Source organism: Nomascus leucogenys, chromosome 1a (assembly GCF_006542625.1).
Source record: "Nomascus leucogenys isolate Asia chromosome 1a, Asia_NLE_v1, whole genome shotgun sequence".
Taxonomy (NCBI): Eukaryota; Metazoa; Chordata; class Mammalia; order Primates; family Hylobatidae; genus Nomascus; species Nomascus leucogenys.
Window position 1 is genome coordinate 18149771 of NC_044381.1, and position 12691 is coordinate 18162461.

General features: G+C 35.4%; 1 protein-coding gene and 1 pseudogene across 4 annotated transcripts in view; one reads left to right on the forward strand and one right to left on the reverse strand.

Annotated features, from left to right (window-relative positions):
* Positions 1 to 12691, forward strand: part of CNTLN (centlein) — a 369700-nt gene that overhangs the window by 310970 nt on the left and 46039 nt on the right. For all 4 annotated transcript variants that reach the window (XM_030817536.1, XM_030817587.1, XM_030817638.1 and 1 more), the window contains one exon: positions 11722 to 11913. In XM_030817536.1, the coding sequence (XP_030673396.1) occupies positions 11722 to 11913 (192 nt within the window). The remainder of the gene's footprint in view (positions 1 to 11721; positions 11914 to 12691) is intronic.
* Positions 1480 to 2878, reverse strand: LOC100580358 (annotated as a pseudogene).

Here is a 12691-nt window from a genome sequence, read left to right on the forward strand (position 1 = left end):
CCTTAATGTAGCATAACTGCCTGAGAGTCAGGTATTTATTTGACTTTATTTATTGAGTGACCTACTTTGTTAGGTCAAGCCTTTTTACTTGAAAGAATATGATAAACAGAAAACAATTCTGAATAGAAAATGAAGGGAAGGATGATGGTAGAAGTTCCTACGTGGGATTTTGTGTGTTGGAAAAAATAGCTTTTCAGTGAAATCTATGAGAAATACCTTGAATAATATAGTATAGGTCAAAACTTTGCAAATCTCTTTTTTCTATATAAAAGAAATTTCTACTCTATGCTATGAACGACTGTTTTTGGTAATTTTTACATATGTTAGTCCTTAGTTTTTTAAAATTCCATTTTAAATGTTATCAGTAACTTTTTATTTTATTAAATCCAAAGATTTTTAAAAGTCCTTTCTAAAAATGTCCATTTTTCACTCTCTAGAATCTTATGAAATTTATACAGGGAATAGAAAAAAACATTATTGCTTCCCTTGAGAATTTTTGTAGGGTATATTTATAAATGATCAACATCATATGAATACTTAGTACTGCTGCTGTTAAATTTGTTATGAGTTGTAGGGTTTTGAAATTCCCTGACTGGCTTTCATCCAAGCACTTTATTTGCAAGGCTTAGATACGGTACAACCAATGAGAGACATACAGTTAACTATTGACCCTATCATGAAAATATTTCAGTTTTTAAGTATTAAGATGTTATTCATATTTAGGATATATTTAAGAAACATATATCTTTCGCTAGCTTGAATATATGAATTTGGAGCTGCAAATGATGATCTTTAGCCTTTGACTCCATAAACCCCAAAGTTGGCAATATTTAATTTAGATTAATGTGATAATGTAGTTTTCCTAAGAACTGATTCAAATGTAATTTAATGTTTATATTCATGCTTTTCAGAGGCTTACTGAGAAATTCTTTATCTTATAAAATTTAAATTTCAGAAATATATCATGGTCTATTATAAATTTTTAGAAGTCAAAAATTATTCTAAGGAATACTGATGCCTCTCTTTTGAAGCTTATGTAGGAATTAAGTATTATGAGCAATTTAATACTATACATGGATATTCATTTCCTCTGGCTAGTCTACAAAGGCCTTTTTGAACAATAAAATACCATAAAATAAGAAGTAATACTATTGTAATAGCACACCACAAGGACAAGAAAACAATCAAATAAAAGTACTGAAATCTGATTTTTGGGAAAACCAAGTTTAATCAGAAATGAATCAGCAGTCTTCATGAGACTTCCGCAGATATTTGATAGTCTGTTTCTGATAACTCAGTCATAATAATTGTACTTGAAAAGTTATGGCCTCTTTTCGTGTGTATGTCTTTAAAATTTACGAACGGGGTATTTCACATAGACTGCAAAGAATCTGTCATCCGCATTTACTCTGAGAGAAATTGCATGGTGGACAACTCACTGCCATCAGGGTCCCAGAGCTTCTCCCGCCGCAGTGTCAGCTACAGGAACCTTATCCCAGCTCAAAACTAAATGCTATCACATATGCTGTTGCCTGTCTGCACTCCCATAGGAAAGTAGTAATTAAGTTCCAACAGAGCCATGTTGCCAAGCCTAAAGACAATCCTGGTGCCATAAAACTGGCAGATGCATTCAGCCAGCTCACGAATACGCTTTGGGGCCCTCCCCATAGTTGAGGTTGCAGAGGTTTCCTGTGTTGAGAAAAAAGTGTTTGGAAAAGTTCTCCCAAACTGCCCTGGCTTGGCTTTAAACGTGTTGGGGTATACAGATGCAGGCCGCTGGCCCAGCGTGCTTCTGCACCTAGGTGGTCGCCTGCACTCTGCTCCGGTGCTGTGCATGCTGAATCCTTGGACACTTGTTGGTCCCCCAAGGTGAAACTATCAGCAGGACTCACAGTTTATCACCATGGGTGCCAACATCCCACCTCAGAGAAATGCTGAAAAAACTGAATCAAATATGAGTGGTTTATTCAACTGAAGTTCAAAATCTTTGATGAAGCTTATATCCCTTGTCGTGTAGCCTGTCAGTTCCTGGTTAACTTTCAGCAAAACACATTTTCTTGGTAAGATGGAAGAATTCTGAAAATCGATGACCATGGCATGTGAAAGATATGATTTAAGTGAATGTCTGCCTTACTTTCAAACAGCAAATGATGCTGTCCTTAAGTGGCAGCCCAGGTCTCGCCACATGCCTTTCCAATTGATGGTGTGGCTGGTCTTTCATATGGGAAGACTGTACTTGGCTGATCATCTTCTGTTCATCTCCGGAAGTGAACTCCAAGGGAACTGTTCAGTAACTTTATGTAAGTTTACGGGTAAATTCCTTTTGAAGTTTCTAGGCCATGGTTTGAAGAAAGGCCATGGGAAGTTTCTTTTGTTCCATGGGAAAAATGAAAAGTCACCTTTTCTGCATAACCTAGAAGATTAGGGAGTTTGAGGCCAAGTACCAGACTCCCTTCATTGTTTCCAACCATGGTGTTTTAACTGCCCATTAATTTCCTTAATTCAGTTACTTCAAAGGTAACATCTAACCCATTTGGAAATGCATTGTCACCTTGATATGTATCACTCAAAAAATCCACTTGTCTAAAAAATTCCTGGATGAAGAAATTTTCCACAGGCTTCATGAGAGTTCCACATTACCTCAATGAGGTTTTTAGCCTTAAAAAAATCTCCAGTTTTACAAATGGTGATATTATCTTTATTTAGTCCACCCAAGCCCATCGAAATGGGCATGTTGAACAGCCAAATCTTTGTTTTTAAGAATTTACTGTTTAGCTTCATTTTCACCTTCAGCAAATTCAGTTTCATTTTCTGATGCTCCAAAGCCAGATCCTTTTGGTGGAAGAGGCTCCAAACTCGGGGTGTACAATGTCCTCATGCTTCCTTCTCCTGCTGCCACCTCAGAGAGCTCCCCAGGCCTGACCAAGCCTTGGTTATGAGGGCAGGAGGCTGCCATTCTTTACTTAGATACAGATAATGCTGTTAACATCACCCTGAAACATCAAGTATTATTTTTGTTGATCTGGCATGTTTATTTTTTTTCTTGGTTCTTTGAGTGGACATTCACTTAAATCATCTTAAATTGGGGTGGATTCTTTTCTTCTTGCTGCCACTCAACTCCAGTAACAAAAAAAAATTGACAAAGAAGGTGAAGGAAGAATATAATTAAAGTGGTAAATATTAAATAGGACATGTGAGGAATAGCTATTTCTATGTTGAATTAACTGAATTTAAGCCAGAGAAGGAGAGTAAAAAAGAGGAGTTCAGAAAGACATAGCACAGTTTCTCCTTTAGGACATCAAATAGCACTACCATCCTCTTTCTTTCCTATTGAGGAAAGGAGTCAGAATGGGTATGCATTGCAACCTCATAGTCATTAGTATGCATGTCATATGTTAAGTCTCATGTTTAGGAGGGCTACTACTGAACTCATAATATTACCATATAAACATTGAGAAATTATGTTGGTAGTGAGGGTGATGAATTATTCTGGATACACTTTTGGTTTCCATTATCTGTCCCAGTATTTAGTACCTGGTATTTAGTTTTCAAGAGAGCTTTTCTTCTCATAACTTAAACGGAAGATTTGAAATAACAACAAACCAACAATCAAACTCTTTTTTCTGTGAATAGACAAATATTTATTTTTCCCATGAATACTTGAAAGTCAATTATATTAGTTAGCTTTCTAAATTTCACATATAACGTGTTTTTACTATCCATTATTTTCCCCATACTTGTGGGAACAGAAGTTTAAGTGATGTGGTTCAACAAATCCAATTAAAATGCATTCGTTTAGTTATTCAGATTATTTTGAAAGCAACTACCTTGCTAATATCACATAGGTTAAAATTTGCTATAAAGGCATATAATGTTAAAACTATTCATATAAATTAAAAGTACTTGTTAAATGTTTTGAGTATTTTTGGTCTTTCAGAATTAAAAGAATTAGTAAACTGTTTTGAATAATTTGACATTTGAAATAATAGTGTTGATTTTCATTTTGAGAAATATTTAAACATAGTTACAAAATAATTACTTAATTGGACATAAGCTAGAACTTGTGTTACAAAGTATAAGGGCATTGAATTAATTTAACTCCTTGTAAATGTTATTGAGAGTAGCGTATCTCTTATCCTTATGCAGATATCCATATTTCTCTGATAGAACCTAATTGGAACACATCAAGACAGATTGGCATTTTCAGACCCATAAAAAAACTGCTTTGTTAATTGCAAACCATATTTAGTATGACCTTATAACAAAGTAGCACCTTAAGTGTCATGCTTTGTCTTTAATGTGCACACTGGAGCTGGGTTCATCTGTAGCAGACAACTACACTTCATGAAAAGAGTTTTTTTTCTTGATAGGCAATTAGCAGTAATTAGGAAGATTCACCTCAATAAGATGTCAACATGAGATTGTTTAAAAAAGTTGAATGTCAGTGACTTAAAAAAGAAAGTTCTTCTGACACTTATGTATGGCATGTGAAACATGAAATGTTAATTTAACTTTTCTGCTTATTATTCATGCACAATATTATTTTGTCATTCAGACTCTGCACTGACAGAGTGTAAGGGTGTTAAAATAGTGTTGCTGGAATAAAAAGAGGATTAATCTACCATTGGCCAATTAGCCAAAAGGTACTTAATGGTCTCTAAAGGCTACTGAAGTCTAACTACTAGCAAAAGCATTGGTGAAAAGTCCTCTATATTACCTTCATTTGCTTGACATTTTGTGAAACATAGTGTAGCCCTTTCATAACTGCAGTTGTCAGAAAATAGTATATAAATGAGTGATGCAGTAACTCAGTGGATTTTTCAGAAGAAATTTTGTTACATAAATAATTACGCCTCTGTCTAAGATTTTTTTTGGTTATTGGTTTTTAATTTTTAATTCTTTCTCTTGGTGATCTCAAGTATCGTAACAAAAGAAAATTAATGTTTTAAATTTAAAAGTCTTACTTTTAGATTACTAAACTTGGAAGTTATTAATCTGAACTATTTACCTTTTTAAATAAGTTTTGTATGGAAAATATTTGTTAGTGACATAGAAAATGATGGCATTGTCTTGAAAACTCATACATTTTAATTGACTGTGAATTTAGTCCTATACCTGGACAACATACAGAATTTTATTTCTTTCAGTTTTATCCCCTTTAAAAGTATAATATTCTCAATAAAAGAACATTGATTCTATTCATAGGAGGGAGAATATCATTAAGATTATGGTGACTTTCTAGGGAGTTCTTGCCTATAGAATTTACATATATCCTGTCCCATTAGAATTTTCTCTCCAGTCTCATTTATTTACATTCTGGTAACAGAATTTATGTTGTAATTTTTTAGAAACACAATGATAAGATTTTTAAATTGCTGCCTCTACTTAATTATGAATCAGAATAATCAGATTATGAGAATGTAAATGAACTTATTTCTGTATTCAACATTAAATAGTCTTAAGTCAGTCCTAAGCAGAATTTAAGATGAGAGATTTTGGAGAAGTTATTGGAAACAGATCATTCTCGTTTAATGATTGCTTTTCTCTACTTGGATTGTCAAGCCCTTTGTCTTTCAAAAGGAGAAAGAAAACTTGGAGAGTACATTATTGTTATAGATGGGAACTGAGCCTCACTTTTTACTCTGGTTACTGATTGGCCTTTTTCAATATTGAGCGTCTCACCGTTGCTCCAGCATGGACTGCAAAGTGTTCTTTGGCCACCAGCTGTTTCCTCCATGGGCCTCCAAGAAACCCTGATCCAGTGTCTCTGGCATTCCACCTCATGTTTGGCTGGATTTTCTAGAATTTTGTGTCTTTATGTTTCAGACTCCACTATCCCCACTAGGAATATTTCCAAATTTTTTAAATGGTTCATTACTTTAAATTTTTAATCCAGTGGTAAAAAACAAATGGGAAAGACTGAACTGTGTCTTTGAATGCTGTAGGATGGATATTGTCCAGAAAAAAACTGTAGGTCAGAATCACTTTCGTTTTAGAAGTGAAGAGCTATACCCGATCCCATTCATTTCCCTTGGAGCACTGCTTCTAAACTAGTTGGATACCCAACAGCATTTTCTTTACATGTGCTACAACTAGCAACATGTCCGTTGAATAGGCAGATATTGAATATTTTATTCTTTAGAGACATCAAGATCAGAGAGTATCTAAAAATATATTGTTTTGGGAGTAATTAGGGAAATGATTTTCTCAGCTTTTTTTCTAAGCCCTTTATTTCTCATTATTGGGCCTAAAGAATATTTTCCAAGGGCCTTGTTTTATTTGTTCTGGTGGTTCATTCCTGAACATTAAAATGTTTACCAGGTCTCCCTGATGGAGAAGGGATGCCTGATGTCCTCAGACTGCCCCCAGTTTACTGACCAGTGATTTGGCAACAACCTTCTCTTGAGTAAAAGTTGGAAAGCAGAGTGGTCATAGATCTAAGCTAGGACATTCAATGCTGTACTTAGCTTCTAGATCACATTTTACAGAACAAACCAGGGGAATACGGGGAGGGAAACAAGCTCTAGCCAGCATTTACCAGACAGGAATTGAAGATAGCAGCAGTTGCCTCAGCTTCCTGTTTTGTTTCTTCATAGCACTTACTATAGTTTATTGTTACATATTTCTGGATTATAGACCAGTAGCTACCTAAAGGCAAGGATTATTTATAACTTTTTTCTTACTGAAAACAGAGAACTACTATAGTGCCAACTACATAGTGTGTGTAAAAAGAATAAATGATAGATATTGAATCAGGTTCTGAATCTAGGTACTCCATATCTAAATCTCCCAGCAAATGTCAAGTTGGGGCCACGAATAAAAGCAGTTTGTGAATGAAGTCCCGTATAAGAAAACAAGGGAAAATAGGCCAGGGGAGACTAATTTACCCTATTCATGGGATTCTACAGTTACAGTTGAGGGCAGCAAACAAAAGCTTCTGGCCAGAGGCTTTTTGCTTGTCAGTTAAACTACAAAATGCAGATCTGGTAGAGGCAATTTATATTTCTAGCATAGAAAATGGAGCATACAAATAAACTGAAAAAGAACAAAAAAAAATTAAAAAGAAAATGGGGGTCAGGCACAGTGGCTCATGACTATAATCCAAGCATTTTGGGAGGCCGAGGTGGGAGGATTGCTTGAGGCCAGGAGTTCAAGACCAGGCTGGGCAACACAGCAAGATCCCATATCTACAAAAAAATTTAAGAATTAGCTGGGTATGATGGTGCATACCTGTAGTCCCTGCTACTCGGTAGGCTGAGGCAGGAGGATCCCTTGAGCCCAAGAATTTGAAGCTGTAGTGGGGTATGATTGAGCCACTGCACTCTAGCCTAGGCAATAGAGCAAGACCTCATCTGAAAAGAAAATGGGACAATTTGTAAAGCAATTGAAAAAATGAATACAAAATTATGGATAAAGAAAACAAAATTAATCCAGAGTGAGAATATTATATAAACTCTACACACTGTGGGGTTTAGGATACTTTCTTGAGATGGGACAGAGTGGCAGTAAGAGAACAAGAATAAGTTCTAGAAAGGTGCTGATTAAAAAAATATCAGGACCCATATTAATTTTCTATGCTACAAAACAAATTACCACAAATTTAGCAGCTGAGAAACAATATATGCATTCGTTACCTCACAGTGTCATTGGGTCAGGAGTCTGATACAGCCTAGTGAGGTGCTCTGTTCAGAATGTGGCAAGGTTGCAATCAGTGTGTCAGCCAGGCTGCCTTTTTTGAAAAATTCAGTTACTTGTGGGTATAGGACTGAGGTCTGTGCCTTGCTGTCTGAGAGCCAAGGATCATTCTCAACTCATTGAGGCCTCCCTTAGGTCTTGACTTGTAGCTCCTCTCATACCATGGCAACTTACTTCTTTAAAGCCAGCGGGGGAATCTCCCTGACCTCAGGGAATGCCTCTGGCCTTCTTTGAAAGGGCTTATCTGATTAGGTCAGGACCAGCCAAGAAAAGCTCGCTTTTGATTAGCTCTCAGAAACTTGATTAGGGACCCTGACCCTAATTACATCTACAGAATCCTCTTTGCATATAACATAATGTAATCGTGGGAATGATAGCATATCATATTTCTGGGTCCCATACAAGGGGAGGGTATTGTGCCAGAGCATGAGTCATCTGAGAATTGTGTCTACCACAGGATAGTATACTGAAGAGTAAGTTTTTCAGTACATTCTTATTTCTTCTTACAGTCGCTTAGAGAGTTCTTTCCTTTTCAGGGATTTATGCTTCCTCAATGTTAAATTTAAATAAATTATTAATAGATAGTGTCTAGTTTAAAAATTTTATAGTGTTAAGTTCTATATTTTAACCTTTGGTTAGAAATAATTGACTACACGTAAATCAATACAAATCTCAGTACTTATTGAAGTCAAGTTTTAAATTGAAATAGATGTTTAGGAGACTGTGGACAGATTGCACTGATGCAGATATAGAGTCAGAGGAGCATATCTGCCTTCAATACCTGTGTAGTAGTGTAGAAGGGATCCTAGATTGATTCTAGTCAAACAAGTAATTATGACTTAAGACAAACTAAAGTTTCTTTCATGAGAGAAATTACCAGGTTATTATGTATATACATGTTAAAATTTTATTAATCTAGCTCCTCAGCCTTTAACACACTTCTCAGACACTATATAGTAGCCTTTACTGCAAGATAACAATGCTGACAATAATGCTGCACGTTGAACATCTACTACGTGCAATCACAGACATTTTAAGATTCTGTCCTCAAGATCACCTTTGTTAGGTAGACAAGCACCATCTCTTTTTAAACGAGGAAACAAAGCGATGTGTTTGTGCAAGCTCACTCAGCTGGTAAGCAGTAGACCCAGAGAATCCGAATCTAGAAATTATGACTCTTCCATGTGTGTTTTGTTTTCATTTGTTCTTAACATAACGTGACTTAAATGCTTATAAATATTTGCTTGAAGATGGAAAGGTAATAGTAGAGAAATAGGAATCATGCTGCTAATAAACAAGAAAAATCACAATTTTAAGAGTAATCTTAATTTGTTGGTAGATTTTATAGCACAGTCTCTTTCTAACAAGGTCACCCACAAAAGTTGTCTCACAGCCTAGAGCACTTGTAAGCAAAAGAAAGTTATTTATACATTTTTTTCTCATCTATAGCTTTCTCATGTAAGAAGTAGAATTTTTAAACTGAGAGAAGTTAGTAATAGAGCTCCAGTTATTTGTCCACAATGCTAAGGAGAACCAAAGGTTTCCAAACTGATGGAATGTGTGATTTGCATATTTCCTCTGTTTCAACAGATGCTGCATAGCATTTCTATGCATATAAAACTAACACTGGAAATATGTTTTCAAGATTGTAGATTTTAAATATTGTTTAATCAGACATTATATTTTAATAAGGTACAAGTCATTTAGTTTACTGCCTCCATAATTTCAGTATTTCTTCATTTAATACATTTTTATATTGTTAAATTGAAGTTGAAAGTTACATATGCATGTCTTTTAGAAGAATATATTTATTGACTTGGTCTTTCCTCAGTGGAGGTACATTTATACTGTCAGGATCTGCCAGGTAGAAAGATTAGACAGAAATCTGGTGGCACACAAGTATAACAAATGAGAGAAGCCACCTAAGTATTCTAGTAAGAAGAAAAGAACAAAGAAGACTTCATGAAGGAGGAATACTAAGCTGCCCTTTAAAGATGAGACAGATTTCAGCAGAAAGAAACACCACGTGTAGAGTCATCCATGTAAAAATGGCAGGCAGGTTTGGGGAATGGCAGGCTGGTTTGGGGAATGGCAGGCAGGTTGGGAATGGCAGGCAGGTTTGGGGAATGGCAGGCAGGTTTGGGGAATGGCAGGCAGGTTTGGGGAATGGCAGGCAGGTTTGGGGCAGGTTTGGGGAATGGCAGGCAGGTTTGGGGAATGGCAGGCAGGTTTGGGGAATGGCCGGCAGGTTTGGGGAATGGCAGGCTGGTTTGGGGAATGGCAGGCAGGTTTGGGGAATGGCAGGTAGGTTTGAGGAATGGCAGTTAGGTTTGGGGAATGGCAGGCAGGTTTGGCTTCATGTGATGCCTGACTGCAACACAGTTTGAAGCCTAATCTTAGAGAGCCTTGTTATCCCCAAACATTTGAGCTTTATTCTGTTGGAATGAAGAACCCATGAAGGGCTTTGATTAAGGGAATAACTGGTCAGTGTTGTTTTAGAAAGTTGTATAAAAGGTGGAATGAAGGTAGGGAAAGGTTGACGGGAGAGAGAGGGTTATTGTAATAGTCTTAATGAGATAATGAGGGTTTGCATTAAGAGAGTGGCTGAAAGGAATGAAAATGAGAAACACTATGTAATTTGTAGAACCTGACAATTGATTGGATGAATAAATAGGGAGGGACATGGATTCAAGCTTGAATATTAGCCAGGAAGATTTCCAGGTTTAAGGAGATTAAGAGTTTAATTTTAGATATTAATTATTAGGTTCTTTTGGGGCAACTCATGAACAAATTTCATGGAACAAATTTCATAAACAATTTCCTAAAAATCTACAGAACCATACTTTTAGATTATAAAGCTAAAATATAGCCAAATAGTTTTTTTACCACAGCATACTTTTTATGTTACCAAAACGTAGTTTAATCTCAAGTATATCAAGTTCTAGTTTTGAATCCATGATCTGAAATATTCATATTTAATAATATGCACTTACATATACAAATACATATATAATTATGGTATAGTTTCTAGAAATTGTGTTTTAAATATAGTGTTAATACTTAAGTAACATATTTCATGTTTATCTTACTGTACACTTTAGCTACATCTTTTTCTATTTCTAATTGGAATTTTAGCAAAGAAAGATTTTTTCCCCTTCTGAGAGATTCAGTATCATTTTGTCTAATTGTACCTTATGTTAAGGTACCACATTATAAGCTTCTTTGGAATAATAAAATACTAATGCAAATACTCTCTTAAGCAGCTCTGAGTTGTTATGCCATTATAGTTTGGTGACATTCTGCTCACTATAGATTGGTGAATGAGAAAGGCTAACGTTAAGATGGGTTTCTTTTACACTCCTTCATAAAAACATCACATTATGTCATTTAGCAAAATGTTTATGCTATTAAAAATTCAAAATGTAAGGAGTTTAGTGCATTTCTACCTCAATATTAGAAACAGGACTTTTCAACGATCAATCAAGTGCATAAAACTGAGCGAGTTTGTTTGCACGCTATTTATTTGAACTAAATCTCTAACAAGCCTCGTCTGCTAATTGGACTTAACATTTATGTTGCTAAATGAGAAGCATTTTGGCTGCTATATAGGATGGTAAGACCTACCCAGTGGAATAAACAGCTAACATCTGTTATCTTGTCCTGCTCCAGCTTGGCTTTTCCCAGTTAAGTACTACATCAGCTCTGAAGTCAAGGTTATCAAATATGTGAATCTCTGGCTCACCCATGTATGTGTGAAGGTAAAGAAATAGTGCATCATCAGTCAGGACCAGCCAACCAAAAGATATTGAGTGCAGCTGGCTCACTTTGTTTTAACTTTGCAAGCCCTACTACTATAAGCAAAATCTAATAGAGGTTAAGATTTTTGTAAAGTTTGTATAATAACTATAATTAATTTCAGTTCTCTTTAATATTTTCCTAGCTGTAGAATTTTATGCTGTTAATTGTTAGATTATATGTAGTTACTTTTAAAATATATTTATATTTATTTTCTTTTTTTAAAAAAAGAAGCTAAATTTGGATTTGGCTGGGCTTCGGAAAGAAAAAGAAGATTTACTAAAGAAATTGGAGTCCTCATCTGAAATCACAAGTTTGACAGAAGAAAATTCCCAAGTAACATTTCCACGGATACAAGTTACATCACTTGGTCCTTCAAGGAGCATGGATTTGGAAATAAAGCAATTGCAGTGTAAACTGAAGGTGATTATAAAGTTTATTAAGCATGAAAACATACATTATGCTTGAATCCTGCCAGACATATTTATATGAACACTACTTTATTCTCATAAAGGTAAATTATGGTATAGATAATCCAAAAATTATTAATATTGCCTTCATCATTAATTTTTAGCCTGGTAGATTCTTCTCTGGTAATGAATCCTACCATTCTCTAAAAAAGACAAGATACCATGAAATCCTAATTTAGGAGCTGATGTAAACTGGCCAATATCTGCTACTCTAATACTTCTTTCTGCCCCCATGCCTCTCTCCAGCTGAACAGAATCCTTTCAGACATGCAGTGCATCAACATAAGCAGAATTGCTTTTCTCTACATACTTCCAGCAAGTTAAACTTGAGAATGAAACCAACCCACTTTTGCTCTCTGCTTCTTCTCCCTCCCACTTATCTCCTCCTTCTCTGTCTCCAACCAACAACCAACTTAAAATAGTAGGAAGTATGTAGAGAAAAAGCAATGAGAGAAAAAAAAAAAAAAAGAATCTAAGACCAAGCGAAACTGTCAGCAACTTAAAAGTAAGGCTGTCCTTAGTTTAAATAGAATTACCTTGTAAGAAATAGGATTTATGAGTGGGTTTTAATTGGAAAGTTCTTTTTCATGCTTCTTAAGCCCATTTATTCCTCACATATTTAATTATTTTCTTCAGTGGGGATTGCTAGCTAGAAGCTAAAAAGGACAGTATATATGGGACCACTGCTATTATGTGAGTCACTAGAAAGAAAATCCTGATTGTAAATGCAC